We start from the raw sequence: 21,872 nt of genomic DNA, 5'->3' as shown, positions 1-21,872 counted from the left end.
TTTGAAGTTGAATTGAGGTTTAGGTATATCCGTTTAGTGTTTTGGTATATTACAGACTAAAATTGATTAAAATCTACAACAAATGGTGGCGCCTGCAAACACATTGCAAAATAGTACAAATTCCGACGAAGATGAGTCCGTGCGAGCGGCGCCCACTTCCATGCTATTGCTGGATGCAAAGCGCAAAAGTGCATTTCTGCCCTATCGTCCCCAGTCGACCGTCCTGACCAATCTTCAGCGAGGCAACACAGAAGCAACATTTTGTCCCGTTGAAGTGTCGCTCTCCTTTCACGAGCGAGCGGGTCAGGGTGAGATTACCGAGGAGCAAGTGACGGCGGAGCTAGGAAGGCAGAAAGACGTTGACTACAAGGATGCCAATGGGTTCACAGCGCTTCATTGGGCCGCCTCGTATGGCCAACTGGTCTCAGTGCAATTGCTGTTGGCAGTTGGGGCAAATGTAAACAGCACGGCCCCAGACTTGGTAACTCCTCTGCTGTTGGCAGCCGCCGGAGGACACAATGAGATCGTGCGGTATCTCTTAGAGCGCGGTGCCCATTCTTCACACATGGACATTGTGGGCAATACAGCTCTAATGTACGCTGCTGCCGGCAATCATCCGCATACTTGCAATGAACTTTTGGCTAAAGACTTAGACTTGAGTGCTGCCAATGAGAACGGGGAGACAGCCTATTCCCTGGCTGTAGAGCATGGATCCCATCTGGCTCAGGCTTTGCTAGAACAGTACATGACCGCCATAATTACAGCTGGTGCATTTGGCAGTATTTAATAGTGGGTAAAATAAGATCATATAATTAAGGATGGAGGCATTTGGCATACCCGATTCTTGGGGATAACATTATTAAAACTCAAACATTTTATTCTTACGCGTATTCTGTTCTTTGCTGAGTCTGTGCTCATGGGCCTGCAGTGTGGCCAGCTCCTGCTTCTGGCTTTGTAACTGCATGTGCAGCCGTTTCTGCAGCTGCACATCGGTGGCATTGCGGTCCAGGGACTGTTTTACCTTAGCAATGTCCCTCTGCTTGCGTCGTATGTCATCGGCCACTCGCACAGTCTCCACATTGAGAGTTTTAGTCGAGTGCTGTTGCAGATCGCTTGTTTTTGTGTTCTTAGCTGCTTGCTCGGCCTGCTGACCGCTCTTGCCACTGCCGCCAAGCACGCTTCCATTGAGAAAGGAAAAGACATCCGTGCGCTGGGTCTCCCGAACATAGGCCTTCTCATTGGCCTTGTTCTGGCGGCGCTGGGCACGTTTCAGCTTTCGTTCGACGCTAAAATAGTCTTTGTCTCCATTGGCGGCCTCTCGCAGCTCCATACAAGCGTCCAGAGATCGTCCCTGCGGAAGTATTTGAGCACTTACTGGCGTTACAATACCACGGCCCTCGGAGCCCAGTCCCGTGCCGTGGATGTATCCCATCTTCTCCATCAGCTTGGATCCTATTCCCTGTAATAATTATTATCATTATTCTGTTAGTTTAAGTTCATTCAAAAACTTACTCGTGTGTACTGCTCCCAGGCGCCTAATTTTTCTGTTGGCTTAAAAGTAAATAAACTTAACTCGACCATGCGCGATCGATGCGCCGCCTCTAAGTCATCCATATCCGATTCAATCTCGTCACTGCTGCCATCGTGTAGGCTTGAGGTGCTGTCCTCGCTGGTCATTTCATCTTCCTCTTCTGCAATCAGTGGATAAAGTTCCTCAAATTGAAAGTCTCGCTCGCGTTCTTTGTGGTCCTGTCCATCCAAACGTACACGACACGTTTGCTCCACTAAGTTGGCGCATAGAACACGCCCGCGATGCCACAGGCGATCTGGCATCTTGGCCAGCACCGGACAGTTACGTGCAAGCCTGGGAAAATCGGGGGGAATGTAGCTTTTGATGGAGGCACCGGGCACCAAGGCACCATGCGAATAACGGCAACGTATCTCATCGAAGCGGCACTCTCCCTCGAGATAGTAGTTGCAGGGCAGCATTTCGCAGTGTGTGGGATTTATGTACAGCACGCGCAACCGAACGTCCAGGACGGCATTGCTGTTGATGATTACTTCATCGTCCACGCCACAGATGAGCGCGTTGTGATAGCTCACGGCTCCCCAGCTATGCTCGTGAGGGGCCGAGCATTTTTCTCCTATTAGAGCATTGTACTTGGCGCGCAGATCCGCCAATTGTTGCTCTTCGTCCTCATTTTTTGTGGCTCCAACGGTTGCAGCTGCCTCCTCCAGTTCATTTAGTTCGCTCTTTAGCCGTAGCAACTCATCGTCCAATATGTCCCCCTCTTGAGCTGTTTGGTCAGTTTCTGTCTCTCGAGTGAGGGCCAAGAGCTCTTGCAGATTCGTTCTTAGCGCTGACAGTTCTTCCCGCTGCTGCTCATCGGTGGCATTTTTCAGCGCCTGTTCCACAGCCACCAACTGCAGGAAGGAAGCATGTGATTAGGAAATTCCGGTTGAAATGGGGAAAACACTCACCTGTGCTTCGTATTCATTCATTGTTGATGCCAAGCATAAGCATCGCTGCACGCAAAAGTTTGTCAATTTTCGAGGGGTTCACAACTACAGGCAAACACGTATGTTGTATGTGAGCCCTCAGCTGTTTGCTACGGACATTTTGCAACACTAGTCTGCAAAACAAAACACCGGCAAAGCAAACGCGTGTTGCATGTTGCATCACTTACAGTTACAATAATAAAATGCAATTTACACTAAATTCCACAAGACGGCATGTCGTGCCGCGACTGTATCGGTTTACAAGTAAAATTGCCGTTGATGTGGAGCCAACAGTGATTTCCGGACTGGAGCAAGCCACATTGAAGCCGAGGAAGCATCCTGGCATCGTCAAGCCCAATCATCTTGAGCTGCCGCAAAAATTGAGCGACACTCTGAGGCAGATTGTAGGCGACCATCCCGTCAAGAAAGTCTTGCAGGACAGCCAGATGCTCAATTCGTACATCAAGTCCCGCCATCCTCCACCCACACTGGCAGAAATCGAAAACAAAAAGAAACTAATCGTCGAGGAAGTTAATTCCAAGATGTCCCTGGAACGCTTGGCCACACTAAGCGAGGAGGAAGCGAATCGCTGGAAACGCAAGCGAGAGCTGGAGATCAACAAACGCCTGAGCCAGCGCACCTATGCCTGGAAGCGCATTGAGTACGGTGCATACGAAGCCATTGTCTATGCGGTGGCCAGAGGAGCCCAGGAGTATGCGGTCCTGAAGCGAATTCTCACAGAGCTGGCCCAGCGAGATGTTCAGTTTAAGCCTCGAAGCTACTTTGACTTCGGCTCCGGTGTCGGCACTGGCATGTGGGTGGCCAGTGAGCTGTGGAAGGAGAACATTTTCGAGTACTACAATGTGGATCGATCCAGGGAAATGAATGAACTTTCCGAGCTGATACTACGGGACGGCCAGGAAAATAAGCAAATCTCACTGCGAAACGTGTTCTACCGCCAGTTTCTGCCCGCCATTGAAACCAAATATGATTTAGTCATTATTTCGCACACGCTCTTCGAGATGGTGGACAAGGCGCAGCGAGAAGAGGTTCTGCTCAATCTGTGGCGCAAGTGCGATGGCTACATGGTCATTGCGGAGGAGGGAACACGACGTGGCAGCGAGCTGGTCAACGAAGCCCGCCGTTTCCTGTTGCGTGTCGACGATGAGGAACTGCAAGGCCACACAGTTGCTCCGGTAAGCTCTTGAAAGCTCTTGTCGCACAATTATTTGAGTCCATGTATTCCACTCTCAGTGCCCACACGATGTGCGCTGTCCTCGCCTTAGCGATCTGGCAGATCGAACGCCCTGCAATTTCCCCATAAAGTACGCTCCACTGCGACTGAGTAGCGACTCCTCGGGCGATAGCCACACCTCCCTCTACAGCTATGCCATTCTGAAGAAGGGTCCCGTCTCAGACACCTCTCGCCCTTGGCCCCGCATTGTGCGTCCCACCTTGGTGCGGTCAAAGCATGCAATCTGCCGCCTCTGCACGGAAGAGGGAAAGCTGCAAGAGGTCATCTTCACGAAGGCCAAGCACGGGAAGTAAGTACCCCAAATGATGTTCCATATGTTTTCGTTCCTGTCTCACGATACTTACTGTCTGTTTCCTTGTTCTAGATCCGCCTACAGCTGTGCCAAAGTCAGCCGTTGGGGCGATCGCCTGCCCATGGCCGTGGGTCCGCTGCAACCATCCAGTCCAACCACGAAAACAAGAAACCAATCCCAAACAGCTCAGCATCTCCAGCCGGAGTGGACGTAGTCTAAGTTTAGGAATTGTTGATTCAATGTTAAACATTCTCCCATGTCCGCCCTCGCCTAATTGATACTAAAAACTGTCGTTCAATTAGTCGATTTAATTATGTGCAAACAAATCGTTGCAGGCGGAGCACGAAATTAATTAAATAGTTGCATTTAAATTAACCATTTGGCAGAGCCCCATCCACGCTCATTGATACTAAATTTCGTTGAAAGGCTGGACGGCACTCCCTCACCTAGATTTTAATGCCGCCAAGACAAAAGCTGATTCGGATGGCTTGGCCTGGCCGCAGGGTGGGATCAGCTTTTTATGTATGTAAGTTAAATGTATGTAGACCATGGCTTGTACATGAACAAACGCTTGGCCAATGGTCAGCGTTGCCGGCGCAGTGTGTCAATGTGTTTGTCGAGGAGTTGGGTTGCTGGCTAACCAGCAGGTGGGTGTGGCGCCAAGCGGACCATTAGAATATGTTCTTAAATCTAGCTACCTTTATGCCTACTATTTCTGAAACTATTTGCTGATCTTTTCTCGAATGTAACCCCCATTTGGGAATCCCAATTGTTAACTTTCAATTAGCGATAATAGATCAGAAGAGCCCAGATGTCTGGCCAAGCCCAGTTCTGCTGGGACTGCCATCGAAATGGGCTGACATTTGGGCGGTCGCCGTGGGTCTGTGTTTGCTGGCATTAATGTGAGACGCGCCCTTTTAATGGCCGCAGATCATCCCCGCAGCTATGAAGCGCTTCCTTATTTCCGTGCCCTTCGTCCTCGTGTGTGTCTGTGCGGCACAACGTGCGGGAGTGGGTTGAAAAAGGGCAACTTGTGGGGCGCGAAATGTGGCACGTCCACTGGGCTGGGGCTGGGTGTGGTGACACCCCCCCCCCAAGTCCTAGGTGAACTTTTAGGGATTGGCTTTGGCAGAAGGTGTGTTCCACAGAAAACAGACCGTGGATAAATATAACTGACTAATAAACATGGCTAGCGAAGGGCTAGCAATCATTAAAGTGCTCGACATGTGGGATATCCCGAGAATACACTCACTGTCCAACCGTATCCAAGTTTTTCTTTGATTTTGTAGCACTAAGGGGTTGCCGGAATACAGGATTTAGCTGCGAAACCCCGTTATGGGATGGACCTTATCCAGAGTCTAATTTCTGCACTGCACCTCGTCTCCAAATTTAATTAGGAAATGCATTCTCCAAGTACATATTAACCCATTTATAAGTTTCATTTAACACTCAAATGGCAGGATATATGACAGGATCCAGAGCTACGAGCATGTGCTCGTTCGTGCCATGATAAACGGCTACATATTATGTGGCAAGCCCCAAGCCCAGTTCTGCCCATCTCCAGCCCCGTGCTGGTCGGTTTCTATATTCTAGGTGGGGTCGCGTCGCGTCGCTTCGCTCGTTAAAAAGGCGCGTTCCATGATGGTGTCAGCTGTCGCTCTGCTTCCATTTGGCTGTTTGTGTTAGTAAGGTGCGTCCCACAACAGCAGCAACAACAGCAACAGCAGCAACGTGGCACAACGGTGGCGCTTAGAAAGCATGCGCCGCTGTTGCAAGTGGACCCAACCCACCCACCCAGCAATTCCATTCAGCCAGTCAGCCGACCCCAGCCGACCACTCAGCCAACCAGCGTTAGTAGTTCCTTTTGTTCCGAGTCTCTAATTCTAATGCCGACTAACCCCGGCCAACAGCAGCAGCGGCAGCAGCGGCGAGAAATGTTTCACATAGACAGAGGCCCGGCTCCGGGTCGATCACAAGTGGCACATTGAGGGAGACTACCTAGAGGTTGCCGCACCGTTCCGTGCATCAGTTCAACTCCGAGCGTTGCTAGGAACAGTTGCGGTCGCGGTTCCTTCCTTACCAAGTGTCCCTACAAGTGTTTGGTGCTTATCCATTTTCCCTGATGTTCGATTCATGTGCTGGCATATTTCATTCGCGCCTGTATCTTGCTGAACCGTAACCGTCCTTGGTCTTTCATTCCGGTTGAGCAAAATTTCAGGTGTGTGAGAAATTTGTTAAGCAAGCTTCGTGGGAATGTCTCCAACACGCCAGCCGGAATCGGGATTGAAACTCTGCTTGTGTGGTGAGTTGTGAAAGTACTTCAAGAGGGATCACTTCCGATGCGCTGCAGATCAGACGTGTGTCAAGTCAAAAGTCATTCCGTTTGCCTAATCTGTTCAGTGAGAACAATGGAGAGAGCTATCTTTATAGCAAAGCGCACGACCATCATAGATCGCCCCCGACAATGCGACGATACTTATACTCGCGTTGACGTCGATCAAGTGATTTCAAAGACGCCGTCATTGGTTTGGACTTTGGTTATTTAGCAGAGCAGCACCATAACATAACGACAGCGGCATGGACAGTACATGAAAATACTGGTACGATAGAGTGTGGGGGACATGGACTGGCACTGGAATGATATTTGTGCTTGCACTGCTTGCTTTCCCGCTCTCACACTGCTTGCACTGAGAGGACTGCGAATCGCTTAAGCCGGGCATTTAAATGGGGATTTAGCCTAAGATTTCCTGTATGTAATCAAAAGAGATGCGTTTCCAGGCGGTTTATTTACGATTTCCTATAGCTAACGCGTGTGGAGGTATGGCGTGAACGATCGTAAATTGTAATCTTATCATTTGGCTGGTTGGTTGCTTGTTCACAGCCATGCAGATTGTGTTTTAGTCAATATTTGAACCTATCAAACACTTATGTAAATTGTTATTTATAGCACATATTTGACTTCCCTCAGAGATTTGATCACTCCCATGCCAGTCCGGACTCTACCGAAATTTTCCCTAAAATTTCATCAAGTGCTCGCTCGAGGCTAATCGGGGCACGAGCCGCCGGAACCAGCTCAAACTTCGATATGGAGCTTCAACAGTTAAAAAATCCATGACGTATCGCTCAACCCGATTTCATTTCATTTTGTTCTTTTCTTTCCATTATTCTCTATACAACTTTGCGATTACTACGCTTGGGAACATACAATTTCAATTGGATTTTGTTTAGCTAGAGTCGAGAGAACGTTCAAAGTCCAACCCAGAGGATTGAATCATAGTACTAACAGCGACGGACTGTCGGTTCATGGATTGTGTAATGAGGGAACAATTACGATAATAGCTAAATAAATACTTATCAATCAAGTTTATTCTACAAACTAAACAAAACCAAAAAAACTGAAAGAAACATTCGAGCTTGGGCTGGGCGCTCCAACATAGAAAGATTAAACGTTTGGCTACTGCTTTGCATCGGGACGAAGGACGAAACCCTTCAAAGTGGTGAATCAATGAGAATCAATTGAGAGAGACACAAAGGTGGTAAGATCCCAAAGCATGGTGAAATTACTTAGTTATTAGTTAATTCACCATGTCCCAGAGGACAGAGTGATCCCAGGGTACAGGTACACCAGGTAAGCTCATGCTACGATTCGGGTATCGTACACAAATATGTAAATATTTAGTACCATTGTACAGTTTCTCAATAATGTCATGACTGGTACAGAGCTGTGCATTGTTCTACGCTTATGATGCCAGTCAGTTCGGACCAAAAGCGAAATGAAGAAACCAACAACAACTAAGAAAACATTTTATTACGAACAATACGAGTGCACACATTCTACATACAATAAATGAAGAATCGAAGTAATTCGATATGTGGACTTGCGACCCGAGCGATCGGGCTGTAAATTGTGCTACCAAAAACCCAATCAGCTGCGTTGTTAGCAGTTATTCAAGAGTGTGCCTGTGAGTGTGTGTGAGCGAAAGAGTGTGAGCTTCTTATCAGTGAAGGAAAACGACAAATATAACAACGGCAAAACATTAATAACCAATGCAAAATATACGCCAACAGAGAGGGGTAACCGTGTCCGAACCGTCAAAGCCACAGGCACGGCGCAGTAGCAGCGGCTCGGCTCGGCTGCCGCCGAGTGGCGTTGCGGACTTCGGCTGATAAAGCTTGCATTTCACTCACACACGCACGCATACAGGCAGAGACAAAAGCCCGCACAACACACGTTTCAGCATGTGTGCGTGTATCTCCACTTGCTGAGACGCTCGATCGTGTTCTTTGTGTGCTTGTGTGGGTCTTGCATGAGTCGTCGGCGTCAGCTGGCCGCTCGGCGATCGGACTCCACCGGAATTCGAATTCTGAGGGAACGCGTTTGAACGCTCCCCGCAGCTAGATGGGGATCATTATTTGTGTTTTACTGGCACCGCCAGTCGTGTTCGTCGCTCCGAAGACGCTGTTACTCCTCGGTTAATTGGATTAATCGCGAGTTCGCACCCGTAGATACCACCGAAAGGGTTCCGTTCCGTTACGAAAATCTTAGCACCTGCTGACATTCAATCGGGTAAGGATTCCCCAAAAACACTGAAAACGCGGACAAGAAAATATAAAACAAAACACGATATAAGCACAAACAAATTAAACAAATAAATTAAGGCACGATCTAATAAACATTTAATTAATTGTGAACCTTCCGTTGAAAGTTATGGTTGTGGCAAGGGGGATACGTTTCCAGGTTCCAGGCCTTATCAGTGTGTTTGCTTGCCAAAAATCGATGGCATTATGTGTAAATCAGTGAGGAGCAAAGCACTCCTTTTAGTTACAAGGGATAGAATAAATGAAATAAAGGTTGAACTCATTGAACTTCCAGCTAGAAGAAGTGCCAACTCTAAGTCGAATCCCACAGAGGTCTGCGGTAGTGAATGGATGAAAGGTGTACCTTCAATTTCTTCAGATTTCTTCAGACAAAGCTCAAGCATAAATCTCTTCCATCGATTTGGGGGCTGCTGTTGCTCCAATTTGCTCTGGGAACAGCTGTTGTTTGGCTTTCTTTGCTTCGAATCTCTCAGTGCTCCCGTGCTCTCCTGCTCTCCAGCTGCATTGGCGGCGATCTGTGAACCGGTTTGTGCGGCGAGCAAAGTATACAAAACAAAACAATGTTTAATGTTGTCAGCATCGGCACATAGCCTGTACATACAGACAAATGTGTGTACATACAAGGCTTGTATCTACTTGGAGAGAGAATTTATATAATAGGCTCCAGCACAAGGTGAATTTGCTTACAAGGTGACTTTGTGGGAGGAACAACTACTTATTGACCACGAACAGAGAGACCAGCGCTAGAAAGGTTTGGAGATTGACTATTGGTCCCCTGTGGCGAAGACGTCACCCTGTAAGTGAGTTCACCTTGCCCCAGCATACATTTTTCAGAAGGGGTGGGGGTGGAGACACGAAGATAGCCAAGAAAGATTCGTCAATGTGTACACAAGTATGTGGGGATAGTCACAGGCAAATATGAAATGTAAATCCAAGACGGAACAAAGGAAAATCATGTCTAAATAAGACTCGGTCTCGGTCTCTGTCCAAGAAAACAGCAAGTCCAGCAAAACGTGACAGCGCAGAGAGACAGCACAGAACAGCACAGCACAGCACTCGTATCAATCAATAGTGAAATTCAACTGATTAAGACTCGTCAACGTCACTCTGGAGTAGTGTAGGTCTAGCCCCACCCTACGTTTAAGCCCTAGAGACTACCAGGGGTCTCTACTTGGGGCTGCTACTTGGGGCATTGACATGTGTGGTAATTGCAGCGGACAGCTGATAACTGTTTACGCGAATTTAAGTGCAGTTCCTCATTAGCAAATGCTCACCTTTCCCCATGCAAAAGGTAAATGTCCCAGCTGAACGGTGGGCGTGCGGTGGCTTTTGTTTTCGCACCATAGTCCCACATGGCGATAAGATGCCGCGGGTTAAAGATGACACACAGAAGAAACAGAAGTACTAGCTGTAGCCTCGTCACAGCGACAACGACTGCGACTGCGACTGCGACGATTGCAATTGTTTTGTACTTTAGACAATGCTTTTGTTGCAATCCGAATCAGAATCAGATCCCATAATCCCATCGGATTGTAGGAGATCAATGCAGATGGGGGGCATCCAGCAATTGTCACAACTATTGTTGATTTTTATTCGCATTTGATTGCCGCCCTGGCTGTGCCTTGAGCTCTTTGCAAAAATCTGTGCTGGCATTTAATATACTTACTCGTATTTAATGGCTCTCTGGCTGTATGCGAAGTGTGTGGAGCAAACTGCGTGCTACATTTTCGCTTATGTAAATGCACATTTAATTGGTGCTGCTGGAGATAATTGAAATGTTTCGTCATTTCGCTCGTCAGCGGCAGAGTCCGAATCAGATGAACCTCGGATTAGCCGAGCGGCGGTCTCTGTTTACAGGAAGACACTCTCATCAGTAACAAAGGGAGAGTAACAGAGGAGAGGACAGCCTCAAAGGTTGATTTGATTCGAAATCAGTCAGCGTTCGATCAAAGTGCGAAATGATGAGTCGCTCAGTTAAACCCGTTTGTGGGGAAAATCTCTATAAACTGCCAGGCTGGTCTGGAACTAGGCTAATTTACGAACAAGGTGACATTGTCCGCTGCGGGGAGGACCAGTCACTTATTCACCACGCTCAAAGATATTGTTAGAGATTCCCTGTGGTGAAGACGTCACCTTGGAAGTAAATTCACCTTGGTTTGGATCTTTGGCTTGAATGGCTGTAAATTGGCTCACACGAGACAAGGCACACGCACAATCCATGATTCATGAGGAATAATCAAAGTTGTTTGCTTTTGAATGTCTTTTTGCAGTTGACCAAAGATAATGCCGACAGCGCGGGAGCAGTTCTTTAACGCCGGCGATGGTGTCGCTGGCATTGGGCTCGGCATCGAGATTGGAGAGGCCAACTCTGGACGAGTCTACAATGTCACCACAGTGCCGTTGACCAGTGCGAGCAATTGGCGCAATGGTCAGACGAACACAGCCACCAGCAGCACTTCCGCTAACCCAACTCCACCTCAAGTGGCATACAGCAATGGAGCAGCGGCCAGCAAGCAGCCACCACTGGAGCCTGTGGCCGAGGAGGAGGTGCACTTTGACACGGATGCCCTCAACAACTTGCCAGCACGCGAGCCTGTGGACATTGAGTTCAAGGAGCTGTCGCTGACTGTGAACTTGGGCTTCAATCGAGGTGAGGGCACATTCAGCTACGATCGCATGATCTAAGATATGGTTCGATAAGATTGTCCAACTGGTTATTGTTTAATAATAGCTAGCGGACATGACTGTATTCGGTTTATGATCAGCGGCTACTTCTTATGCAGCAACCAGAGAAAGGGAATAATTCCCGCAACCGTTCCCAGTTGCCAGTTCATATCCAAGATTAGGGCGCCACCTATGGCATAGCAGAAGTGTCTTTCAAGGTTATTGATTTTGGTTATGCTTCACATGCCAAACAGCTATAAACACTTGCTTTGCCGTGCTCTTTCGCTAACTTTATTCTTCAAAGTTGATTAGATAAGCGACTAGCCCCCGCGTCAACGCGTTCCCCGCTTCCTACTCGATTGCCGAATCATTCATAAGTTTCCTTCCTTTCATTCAGAGTCCATGTCGAAAGTTGGTTCAAATTAAACAGCGTTAAGCAATGCAGAAAGCGAAAGAGTATTTTGTATTCGATATCAGAGCACTTTCGGGGGGTTTTCAAGCCATTTTTGCCGATTTCAAAGTTCATGTAGAACCAAAGAAATAAGCAACAAGAACACGATATCTATATCGACATTGTTTTCCCCCTGGTAACTTGATTAGGGCACAAATAACAGTTCCCAGTACTAAGAAAGCTGAAATTATGTCTCTGTTAGCGACTTAATTCATTTAAGATGCACTTTGATACATCACCAATGCTCTGCTTCTACGTGTATCGTAAAATGGGTTAACTATTCTAGTTTATTATGTAGTTCCAGGTGGATTACTCTCATATAAGTAGTTGCTTTAACCGGTTACCCATTGCCCCCATGAACCGGCCTTCCGAAACGTGCGATTGCACTCGGAATGTCACACAGAGACACAAACAGCTATAACTGCTATTATTATGGCTTCATTTACGAGCACTTTACACTTTTCTTTTTTAGGATCTAAGGAAATTTTGCACAATGTGTGTGGCAAGTTTCCTGGCAGTCAGCTTATTGCCATTATGGGTCCCTCGGGTGCGGGCAAGTCCACCTTGCTGGATGCACTTTCCGGTTTCAAGACCACCGGCGTGGATGGTTCCATATTGCTGAATGGTCGCAGGCGCGATTTGCGTAAGTAGTGGGGAAATTATGGCATAAAAATTCCCCTACTAATGGTCTCTTCTCTCTTTGTGCAGCCTCCTTCCGTCGCATGTCCTGCTACATAACACAGGATGATCGTCTGCAGCCACTGTTGACGGTGAACGAGAATATGCACATAGCCGCAGACTTGAAATTGGGTCATACCGTGAGCTACGAGGAAAAGGAGAGCAGGGTATGTCTGAAAGATGTTTAAACAATGAAAAGTTGGACTGATTTTAATGCTGGAATTACTCTTTACAGATTGAAGATATTCTGCTGCTCTTGGGGCTGTACGATCACGATCAGACACTCACATTGCGCCTGTCAGGTGGTCAGAAGAAGAGGCTCTCCATTGCCATGGAGCTGATCAATAATCCCACTGTTATGTTTCTAGACGAACCCACCACGTAGGATCCTTAATCCTTTTCCCCTTTTAGCTTGTCGCTGAACCATTTCTCATCCTCTTTTGCAGTGGTTTGGACAGCAGCTCCTGCACCAAGGTTCTCGAGTTGCTCAAGAAACTCACCACCCAGGGCCGCACCATCATTTGCACCATCCACCAGCCCACGGCCAAGCTATTCCAGATATTCGATCAGGTGTACGTGCTGTCGGCAGGCAACTGCGTTTACCAGGGTGGCACTGAGAAATTGGTTCCTTTCCTGCAAGCAGTGGACCTGCCTTGTCCCATGTATCACAACCCCGCGGATTATAGTAAGTAAAAGAGAAGCGGAAGAAGGCACAGATTTATAGCATTTATTTCCCCTCCTCAGTTATCGAACTGGCATGCGGGGAGTATGGCTATGACAAGATTGATACGCTCAAAAGCGCCACGGAGAACGGTAGCTGCCTGACTTGGTTCAACAATGCCAGTGCGGTGCTGCGCTCCGAGGCCTTGATGCGAAAGTATCCCATACCCAAGCGCACCAAGAGCCACTCGTTGGAGGACACCAGCTACGCGAACCAGTGCTCGGTGCTGCTGCGGCGGGGCTACATCAAGGCGCGCCGTGATACGACCATGACACATCTCCGCATTGGTGTTAACATTGCTGTGGCGCTGCTCTTCGGTGCCATGTACGATCACACGGGTCGCGAGGGATCGCGTGTGTTGGATAATTACAATTTACTCTTTGCCATATTGATGCACCACTCCATGACCACGATGATGTTAACAGTTCTGACCTGTAAGCAAACACTGTCATCAGCCATAATTGATGTTAATCGTTTCCACCTCTAACAGTCCCCATTGAGATGTCCATTCTGATCAAGGAACACTTCAACCGCTGGTACTCCATGAAAGCTTACTACACAGCCATGACACTCGTGGATCTGCCCATATCGGTGAGTGATCATTTCGGAATAATCATCTCAAGTTCTCTAGCTCAAGTTTTCTTTTGCAGATCATCAGCTGCTTCCTATTCACCTCAATCGTTTATCTGTGGAGCTACCAGCCCATGGAGTGGGTTCGCTTCTGGATGTTTTTGCCATCAGTTTGCTGACTGTGTTCGTGGGCCATAGCTTTGGGCTGATGATTGGTGCGTGGTTCGATGTGACTAATGGCACCTTCCTGGCTCCTGTGCTCACCATTCCCATGATGATGTTTGCTGGCTTCGGCGTGACGTTGCGGGACCTTCCCAGCTACTTGCGCTGGGGCAGTCACATATCATATTTAAGATATGGCCTGGAGGGCTTCATATCAGCCATCTACGGCCTAGATCGGGGAGTGCTAGAGTGCAATGAGGCGCCATATTGCCATTACAGGTACAGAGAAATCAGTTCCCCGTGTAAATCTGGTTTCTAATTTGTATTTTGTGCCTTCAGGTATCCAAAGAAATTTCTGGAGGAGATTACAATGTCTGGCGATCAGTTCTGGAACGATGTCATTGCGCTGTGTGCGATGATTCTCATTTTCCGCTTCGCTTCCTATGTCGTTCTCAAGGCGAAGATTAAATCCATTCGATGAGAGTGAACTTTGTCTGTCGCGTAACCCGTTCCCTTGTATTATACATTACTTGTTGTTTAGTGCTATTAATATTTAAATAATATTTACACGTACATAAAAACACTGTTAAATAAAGCTACAGTCTGTAACTAGCCTACGAAGCCTACATAGTATAAAGAACAGCCTCAATATCACACGATTCAGTTGCTGACGACCTCAGCAGCTTCGATGCTCTGCACCTTTGGTTGCAGCAGCGTATGGAGCTCCTTGGCACTGGTCGCCATATTTCCAGAGTGCAGCTATAAAGAACAACAATTAGTACGACTTAATCGCAGTGATTAATGGGAGAACTTCCTACCATAACAACTTTCTGGCCTAAGGATTCCAGGAGACGCTGCTTGAGGCGCATTAATGATGTGGGCTTCTTGCTAAACTTCAACGTTTGTTGTGCGGTGAGTAGCTCGACGAAGTAGACGCTCGCCTCATCGCCCATTGTCTGCACCCGCAGGCTGGGTACATTGATGCCATTGATGGGGCAGACTAAATCCACGCCTTCCACCTCAGCATCTTGGCCCAGCTGTTCGGCATACTTGGCGAAGTCCGCCCGTTCCTTAAGCAAGTAGCCAGGGGCGCGGTTGAACTCCTTGAAGACCTGTTCGGTTTTCAATTTGGACAGTGATGGATGCTCAATGGCCACTGCCGAACGCAAGACTGTCAAGCGACTGTCCACCTTGGGTTGCGCTTTTGAGCGATGCTGCGTGGCCTTCAGCTCTTCGGCGGCGTCTATCAAATCCTTTGAGTGGTGTCCCAGCGTGTACAGGGATAGGCAGGTGTCTACCAGATTGTCTGCGTAATAATTATACTCGCCATGATCGAGTTTTCGCAGCGCAGCCAGCTCCAGCTGCCTGAGGTGTGCGGCGGAAAATTGACAATTCAGCTGGGAGCTAGACCACAGGAATGTGGCTAAATCCTTGGCGCGCAGGTCGCCTGGCTTAAGCAAGCTCAACAGTCGATCCACCACGACGGTCACGCATTCTTCTTGGTCCCAAAGTTGCTCGGCAAAGAAGGCAAAAATGTGTCCCAATCCTCGAGGCTCTATCTGGGTTATTTGCGTGGGGTCCAAGCAAATTTGCTGCAGATGCTGGCACACACGCTCGTCCCGCACACGCTGCAGCCGCAGAGCCTTGATTAAAGAGATCAGCAAAGCAGAGTTATCCGGCGTGAGCTTCAAGCCTAACACCGCATTGACCAAGGTTGTGTCGTAAGTCTCTTTCGCACTGCCCGTGATGACGGTGGACGTCTTGTAGGCGGCATTGCTAATCAGAGCGAGATCCAACTCAGTCAGAGCTGGCAAATGCCTTGGAAGGTGCTCCTCCAGCAGCATCTGGAAGTCGTTCGATGTTGTCTGCTTCTTCTGCAGACCCATGTAGAAGCAAACTTGCAGGAATCGCTCCTTGTTGTCATGGAAACTCTCCTTGGCCAGTCGGCGCATTGCTTCCTGATGGAAGTCCGTTCGCTTCAGCCAGTTTGGTATAAGGAAAAGGAATGAGTACAGCGTTACAAGCACCGTTGAGGTGTCCATCTTGCCCAGCTGTGCCACAGCATGTGCATCCAATGTGTTCAGAGCGGTTACATACATTGGAACCGCTGCATTGGATCGATAGCTGGAGGCTAGAATGATCAGAGCTGGCAGTTGTGTAGCGTCCGTCTTCTCCACAGACCGCTGGAAGTAGCGAACGTCTGTGATTGGAAAGTAGTCCGCATAGCGCACCGTCGTTGGAGGCAGCACCTGTTCCTTATCCTGGTATCGCTCCAGCGCGATGTGTTTGGCAAAGCGTGTGAGCAGCGTGCCGGCCTCATCGGCGGTGTCCCGCACCACATCCCTCGGCGTGAAGGAGGAGTAACATCTCAGCTGATTGGTGTGGATAGAGGCCCCCGCAAAGCGGCGAAGTAGCGCGTACATCGTGTAAGTTTAATTTTACGATTTTTTTTATGTAATGAATTAATTTTTTACGCACATGGAGGCGCCGAGTTATCGATAAAGTCTAATATATACCATAAAAAATATACCGTAAATATACCGAATCCGACTCATTATATTCCTCTATTTTGAATTTCTATTTAATATTCTTAAGTATTTAGAATTCGAAGCGCTAAAAATATAGTTTTATCCTATTTATAAATAAGTTCTCCACAAGAGTGGCTGGTTTTCATGACTCCCTTTTATTGGAATGATTCTAAATTAAGTTTAAAACTAAAAAATCCAACCAACAAAAACGACGGCCACTTTTGGAACTAAAAGAGCAAACCAAAAACTATCCCAGTGCATGAAGAACTATATAAGGAGGTCTCGTCAATGCTGTCAATAAGTGCGAGTGAAAGGGCTCTCGCTTTAAGTGTGAGTAAAACGACTATGGAGTGTGCGCTCAACCTTCCGCGTCGACAAGCAAATTTAAGGAAATAAGACGAGGAACGCTGCCGCCGACGAGACCTCCTTATATAGTTTATTCGTGGCCCAGTGACGCCCCAAGCCTGAGCGGTAGATTCTTGAAGTACTATATTTTAGTTTCAGAAGTGGCCGTCGTCTTAGCAGGATCGCTACTGTGCAAACGTTGTTGTTGTTGTACAACAAACACTTTCCTGTTGTACAACAACAACCACGTAAGTGCACAACAACAACAGGACAGGTTGCTTTTAATTCTTTGGATACAAGGACCTTGGAGGATAATGCGTTTTGACGTTGTTTCTTATATAGAATCCGTATAGCGCTATAACTCCCGTCGGATCAGGACATATCACATCTCCTCTTGTTCGGGACAATATCGCGTATCGTTTGAAGCTATAAAGGACATCGATGCCTGCAGGATATGGCTGTTTTACGCTTTTTTTATATCGAGATCACTTTAGCCGGAAAGTATGATATTCGTGTTATAATAAAGCAAACTTCCAAAAGATATTTTATACATTTGAGCGGAATCATATGTGAGAACCCTTAAAGAATGCAACTTTTTTTACTTGTAAAAACCTTGTTCACTACATGAGTTTACAAAATGGGGATTTAAATCGTACATTGGTTTGAGTCACAGTATTAGACTAGCTTAGTTTAGTTGAGTTTGATTAGTTCTAAAAACAAATACAAAATAGATCAAATTTGCAAAACGATCAATCAAGCGATATCAGTTTAAACCTTTAGCTATAACCGGTAACAGTTCTCAACACTAAGTTCTTCATGTTATTACCTGTTGAAACTTTCCACCACTGAGCCAGTCAACAGCAAGAAAATGAAAAAAGCTGCCGGATTTGTTGTTTTCCGGCGTCTCTGTGGGGAAATCCAGTATTTATTGTTAAAAGCCTCCTACGGCAGCTTTCATTGGAGCCCACCCAAGGGACATGTGGACCCGGGAGAGGACGATTTCACCACAGCGCTGCGGGAAACGAAAGAGGAAGCCGGGTAAGTGACTTATGATGCCGCACATGTGTACACAAATCTAATTAAAGTACATCAAAAACCAATAAACAGATATGACGAAAATGACTTGATTATAGACAAGAACACTCCAATAACGCTTAATTATCAGGTGAAGAAAGAGCCAAAGATCGTTATCTATTGGCTGGCTGAGCTGCGTAATCCAAACCAGGAACCTATTCTCTCCGAGGAGCATACGGAACTGAAGTGGCTGGGCAAGGAGGCTGCTAAGGACTGCGCGGGCTTCAAGGACTATCAAGTGATGATCGACAAGTTTCACGAACTAATTGTAGCTCGTGAAAAACCCCAGTAGTCAATTTAAATTATAAAAACAAACCAAAATAAACAAAGTGTGGCAAGTTGTGCAACACTAAAGAAAAGCACTAAAAAATACCAACTAAAAATAGCACTAGAGGGTGTCCGAAAAATGGATTCTAGCAACGTTAGCAGCACTGTTTTCGAGCATTGTGAAAATTGTATAAATTTACTTGATTAGATTGATTGTTTTGTTGTGTGAGCTGAAACCAGCTTCCAATAAAGCTAGTGATAGAAATAATTGCAATTATTTCGCAATGGGTTCCCGTTCACGCACTCCGAGCACGTCGGGAAAACGCCGGCATCACAAAAGCAAGCACAAGAAACGCAGTAAGTCTCACAATCGGGATCGGGACCACGACCACGAGCGCAGCAGCACGAGAAATGGCAGAGATAAATCAACAGAGGTGAACCACCATAGCCGGCGTGACCGGGAGCGGGAGAGGCATCGCAGCGACAGGCACACAGAATATCGCAGCTCACCGTCTATATCAAAGCCTCGAAAACGTTCCAGTTCATCGAGCGGTGACAGCCAATACTCGGACCATGAGTCTCAGCGTAGCAGACACAAGCGCAGCCGCTTCAAGAAACTGGATGAGGTAAGCTGGATAAGTCCTACCATAGGGATTACACGAAATGTATCTATAATCAATTGCAGCAAAACCAGCTGCAGGTAGAGCGTCTTGCGGAGATGGAGCGGCAGCGTCGACAAAAAGAAGCTGAGCAAAAAACCGTGGAGGAGGAAGCAGCGAAACGTATTGAGATGCTGGTCAAGAAGCGTGTGGAGGAGGAGCTCGAAAAGCGGCGCGACGAGATTGAGCAAGAGGTTAACCGTCGCGTCGAGACAGCCAAGGCCGAAATGGAGCGAGAAATGATGCTGGAACTGGAGAGGCGGCGCGAGCAGATACGCGAAGAAGAACGCCGTCGCGAGGTAGGTGCTCGTAATCAGATTTCGCTGGACGACTGCTGCTATCACTGTCAGAAAACTACACACAAAACAACACCTACCGAGAACATGAACAAACATAAACAGCAGTTAAAAACAGTCGTCTTCACAATGCCACCAGAAATCGCTCTGGCGGCGTTTTCAGCAACGGCTCAGTGTGCGCGTGTGTACATGCATCTGTAAAATACTCCCAAGCCCTCATCCCATCATCTAAAATAATTCGCACAATCCGTAAACCCACCTCATATTTAACTGCTTAAGGGCGTAGACATGGCTAACATCCCACCCCACCATTCGCATCACTAACCTGGCATTTTTCAGCTCGCCTGTATACGCCACAAGGCTACACACAGCCGCACTGAGCCCCTGGGAACGCCGCGGCAGGTTTCGCATCTATCTTCTTGCCAATAATTTTGTAATTTTTATTTTTCCTACCAACAAAAAAAGCCAAAATGACGACATTGCCAAGTGTCGCGCATGTGTCACAGTTTTGATGCCAAAAAAAGTATTGCATACTTTTACTCTTAGCTTCATCTTTTGTTTGTTCTTTACCTACATTCATATATTTTTAAAACTTTTATTTTGGTACATATTGGTTTTTGTAACCCGTTGTTATCATTGGGCGCATACGCATACTACGCTTTCTGTAAACCGTATTCAGCGGGATACTCTCCTCGCGAGAGCCCGCAATAAATACACAGAAATCCCAGCAACTCACACAGAGCCCCCCATGCCGGATTTAAAGCAACCCAAACCTGCTGTGAAGCACTTGGTCCATGGAAGGACAGATACGCAAAGGTTGCTCACACACTCCTCTCTCCACTACTCTTCTCTTGAAAAAAGGTTCCCCGATTCGCGTACAGTCTTGCTTTCTACTAAGTTAGTTGCGATAGTTAGGTGGTCTAGTTGTGGGGGCGGGCTTTGAGCCTGCCGACTAATTAGTTCCATCTGTACGCTGCTTGCAAAAACAAAGACAAAACACGGGTGAGTGTCCTAAGCAAACGATACTACGTGGACGGTGTGATAAGCCATCAACTATAACGATATTAAACGATACACAAAGCTAAACAATATACAATTGTGATCGACCGCCAGAAGACTCTGCAGTTAGTTTAAGACTCACTCGACAAGGTTTTAGTTTTATGGAACACATCCTGTATCTGTCTGTAATATTTTATTAAGCCGGATTGCGTTCTTCCACATACTCTTGCCCAGTTTGCGATTTTCATATTTGTTTTTGAAGCTTTTTATTTTTCCAAAAACGTGTATGGAATTAGCAAAAAAAAAAAAAAAAAATAAAAAATGAAAAAATATTCAAAAATTACCAAACAAATTTAGCCATTATACTGGAATAATGACCCATTTAAATAGTAAGTAGCAACAAAAAAAAAAACAAAAACAAAAAAATAAATAAATGAAATGACCAACAATTTAGAAATAATAGACATTTGTTAATGTTGTGTGCTATTATATTGTAAACCAAAAAAAACTAAAAGAAAAACTTACTTATAACATTCTTTATTAGACACTACTAAATGTTTTTTACTTTCACCAAAATTTTCTTTGTAACTTATTGTTAAACATAAAAATAGATTTACTGCATTTGCAGGCCCATCAAGCAAAAAAAAATACCTGCAACCACAAAACTTCTGTGCGTCCAATTCTCGCACAGTTTGCATCGCATCGCTGATGTCAAGAAACTGTTTCTATTTCATAGTTCTAAGCTGTGGCTAAAAGATTAGGCATGATTTATTAATACGACATTTTGTTTGGGTTTTATAGGAGGATGAAAAGCAAAAACGCGAAGAGCTCGAAGAGATTTTGGCCGAAAATAATCGTAAAATAGAAGAGGCGCAAAGAAAATTGGTAAGCCATAAACAATTATTATTATAATTCATTGGAAAAGTTGTCTTATTTACTTTCTGTGCTGTTTTAGGCCGAGGAACGCTTAGCGATAATTGAAGAGCAGCGTCTAATGGACGAGGAACGCCAACGAATGCGCAAAGAGCAGGAGAAACGCGTCAAAGAAGAGCAAAAAGTCATATTAGGCAAAAACAATTCCAGGCCCAAGCTGTCATTCTCCCTCAGACAATGAGAGACTTTGCGTGCGACACACGGTGTCAGTCAGTCAGCTGGGAACCATGGCATCATTTCTTGTTAACTGCTTTTGCTTTTTTGTTTACCTCACTGGCGCGATTTGTTTGTGCTTGAAACCATTTATTCGTCTTTTTTGTTCTTATTGTGTTTAATATTATTAAATTGTTTTAAATGACGAATTGATGGTTTAAGGCACAAGCAAAGTGCAAGTTGAACCTTTTTCGAAATTGCCAATTATTATGAAAATATTTATTATTCAGCCTCTACATAGTGAAATGTGCTAGCGATTTCCTTAAATTTTTTTACATATACAACTCATATGTGGGACGAATGATTATGTGTAGTGCGTCGTATTGTTAACACATTTGAAAACTTAAGAAAATCTAAACAACAAACAAATCAGTGAATATGTAAATCTATTTGCAACTTTTTGATATTTCAAAAAAACCAAAACATAAACAAAATCAAACCGCAATTGAAATGGATAATAAAAATTTTAGAAATGCGTAAAATTGTATGGCAATGGTTTTACAATAAAATTCGATTGATTAGAAAAGAAAGTGGCACGCTCAGATCTATCTACAAATAGCGGGAAATATCCTTGAAATTACAGACAACCATCGCACGCCGAAATCAGACAGGATATGGATTAAGCGATTTAATCATTCAAAATTATATTCTAAGAAAAACTTCAAAA

General features: G+C 46.1%; 7 protein-coding genes across 8 annotated transcripts; 5 read left to right on the top strand and 2 right to left on the bottom strand.

The window, feature by feature from the left end:
* The first annotated feature begins 44 nt into the window (after positions 1-44).
* Positions 45-884, top strand: LOC117901998 (DNA-binding protein RFXANK). 2 transcript variants are annotated; one of them, XM_034813013.1, is made up of 2 exons: positions 45-308; positions 390-884. In XM_034813013.1, the coding sequence occupies exons 1-2, from the start codon at positions 83-85 to the stop codon at positions 785-787; spliced, it is 624 nt and encodes a 207-aa protein (XP_034668904.1). In that variant the 5' UTR covers positions 45-82; the 3' UTR covers positions 788-884. The 2 variants fall into 2 exon arrangements, with proteins under 2 accessions (XP_034668904.1, XP_034668903.1); XM_034813012.1 differs by having other exon boundaries at positions 46-884.
* On the bottom strand, positions 832-2,602 carry LOC117901996 (zinc finger CCCH-type with G patch domain-containing protein). Its single transcript, XM_034813010.1, has 3 exons — positions 2,482-2,602; positions 1,513-2,424; positions 832-1,459 (listed from the first exon to the last, which is right to left on the bottom strand). The coding sequence occupies exons 1-3, from the start codon at positions 2,500-2,502 to the stop codon at positions 860-862; spliced, it is 1,533 nt and encodes a 510-aa protein (XP_034668901.1). The 5' UTR covers positions 2,503-2,602; the 3' UTR covers positions 832-859.
* Positions 2,603-2,640: 38 nt separating this feature from the next.
* On the top strand, positions 2,641-4,421 carry LOC117901997 (methyltransferase-like protein 17, mitochondrial). Its single transcript, XM_034813011.1, has 3 exons — positions 2,641-3,695; positions 3,754-4,043; positions 4,119-4,421. The coding sequence occupies exons 1-3, from the start codon at positions 2,703-2,705 to the stop codon at positions 4,258-4,260; spliced, it is 1,425 nt and encodes a 474-aa protein (XP_034668902.1). The 5' UTR covers positions 2,641-2,702; the 3' UTR covers positions 4,261-4,421.
* Positions 4,422-8,411: 3,990 nt separating this feature from the next.
* Positions 8,412-14,372, top strand: LOC117900701 (ATP-binding cassette sub-family G member 4). The gene is given in 11 exon segments (XM_034811153.1): positions 8,412-8,613; positions 10,916-11,295; positions 12,233-12,403; positions 12,469-12,605; positions 12,674-12,819; positions 12,885-13,123; positions 13,183-13,593; positions 13,650-13,750; positions 13,810-13,885; positions 13,888-14,170; positions 14,231-14,372. Coding segments are annotated over 10 exon segments (2,073 nt in total). The 5' UTR covers positions 8,412-8,613; positions 10,916-10,928.
* Positions 14,373-14,421: 49 nt separating this feature from the next.
* On the bottom strand, positions 14,422-16,378 carry LOC117900702. The gene is made up of 2 exons (XM_034811154.1): positions 14,710-16,378; positions 14,422-14,650 (listed from the first exon to the last, which is right to left on the bottom strand). Exons 1-2 carry the CDS (start codon positions 16,312-16,314, stop codon positions 14,552-14,554), a joined length of 1,704 nt encoding a protein of 567 aa, XP_034667045.1. The 5' UTR covers positions 16,315-16,378; the 3' UTR covers positions 14,422-14,551.
* Positions 16,379-17,609: 1,231 nt separating this feature from the next.
* Positions 17,610-18,200, top strand: LOC117900831 (bis(5'-nucleosyl)-tetraphosphatase [asymmetrical]). Its single transcript, XM_034811339.1, has 2 exons — positions 17,610-17,802; positions 17,872-18,200. Exons 1-2 carry the CDS (start codon positions 17,633-17,635, stop codon positions 18,128-18,130), a joined length of 429 nt encoding a protein of 142 aa, XP_034667230.1. The 5' UTR covers positions 17,610-17,632; the 3' UTR covers positions 18,131-18,200.
* A 44-nt stretch (positions 18,201-18,244) lies between these two features.
* On the top strand, positions 18,245-21,614 carry LOC117900829 (UPF0430 protein CG31712). The gene is made up of 4 exons (XM_034811337.1): positions 18,245-18,731; positions 18,791-19,063; positions 20,861-20,944; positions 21,015-21,614. Exons 1-4 carry the CDS (start codon positions 18,390-18,392, stop codon positions 21,171-21,173), a joined length of 858 nt encoding a protein of 285 aa, XP_034667228.1. The 5' UTR covers positions 18,245-18,389; the 3' UTR covers positions 21,174-21,614.
* The last annotated feature ends 258 nt before the right edge of the window (positions 21,615-21,872 follow it).

This window comes from Drosophila subobscura, chromosome U (assembly GCF_008121235.1).
Source record: "Drosophila subobscura isolate 14011-0131.10 chromosome U, UCBerk_Dsub_1.0, whole genome shotgun sequence".
NCBI classification, from domain to species: domain Eukaryota; kingdom Metazoa; phylum Arthropoda; class Insecta; order Diptera; family Drosophilidae; genus Drosophila; species Drosophila subobscura.
This window is presented reverse-complemented; position numbering and strand designations above follow the sequence as displayed.

Excerpts from the sequence above, each read along its gene's own strand:
- LOC117901998 (XM_034813012.1), top strand. The coding sequence starts at position 83 with ATGGTGGCGCCTGCAAACACATTGCAAAATAGTACAAATTCCGACGAA.
- LOC117901996 (XM_034813010.1), bottom strand. The coding sequence starts at position 2,502 with ATGAATGAATACGAAGCACAG. Across the intron at positions 2,425-2,481 it reads TGAATGAATACGAAGCACAG|TTGGTGGCTGTGGAACAGGC; the intron begins GTGAGTGTTTTC and ends TCCTTCCTGCAG. Across the intron at positions 1,460-1,512 it reads CCTGGGAGCAGTACACACGA|GGAATAGGATCCAAGCTGAT; the intron begins GTAAGTTTTTGA and ends TAATTATTACAG.
- LOC117901997 (XM_034813011.1), top strand. The coding sequence starts at position 2,703 with ATGCAATTTACACTAAATTCCACAAGACGGCATGTCGTGCCGCGACTG. Across the intron at positions 3,696-3,753 it reads AAGGCCACACAGTTGCTCCG|TGCCCACACGATGTGCGCTG; the intron begins GTAAGCTCTTGA and ends TTCCACTCTCAG. Across the intron at positions 4,044-4,118 it reads ACGAAGGCCAAGCACGGGAA|ATCCGCCTACAGCTGTGCCA; the intron begins GTAAGTACCCCA and ends TCCTTGTTCTAG.
- LOC117900702 (XM_034811154.1), bottom strand. The coding sequence starts at position 16,314 with ATGTACGCGCTACTTCGCCGCTTTGCGGGGGCCTCTATCCACACCAAT. Across the intron at positions 14,651-14,709 it reads TAGGCCAGAAAGTTGTTATG|CTGCACTCTGGAAATATGGC; the intron begins GTAGGAAGTTCT and ends TGTTCTTTATAG.
- LOC117900831 (XM_034811339.1), top strand. The coding sequence starts at position 17,633 with ATGAAAAAAGCTGCCGGATTTGTTGTTTTCCGGCGTCTCTGTGGGGAA. Across the intron at positions 17,803-17,871 it reads GAAACGAAAGAGGAAGCCGG|ATATGACGAAAATGACTTGA; the intron begins GTAAGTGACTTA and ends ACCAATAAACAG.
- LOC117900829 (XM_034811337.1), top strand. The coding sequence starts at position 18,390 with ATGGGTTCCCGTTCACGCACTCCGAGCACGTCGGGAAAACGCCGGCAT. Across the intron at positions 18,732-18,790 it reads GCTTCAAGAAACTGGATGAG|CAAAACCAGCTGCAGGTAGA; the intron begins GTAAGCTGGATA and ends AATCAATTGCAG. Across the intron at positions 19,064-20,860 it reads AAGAAGAACGCCGTCGCGAG|GAGGATGAAAAGCAAAAACG; the intron begins GTAGGTGCTCGT and ends TGGGTTTTATAG.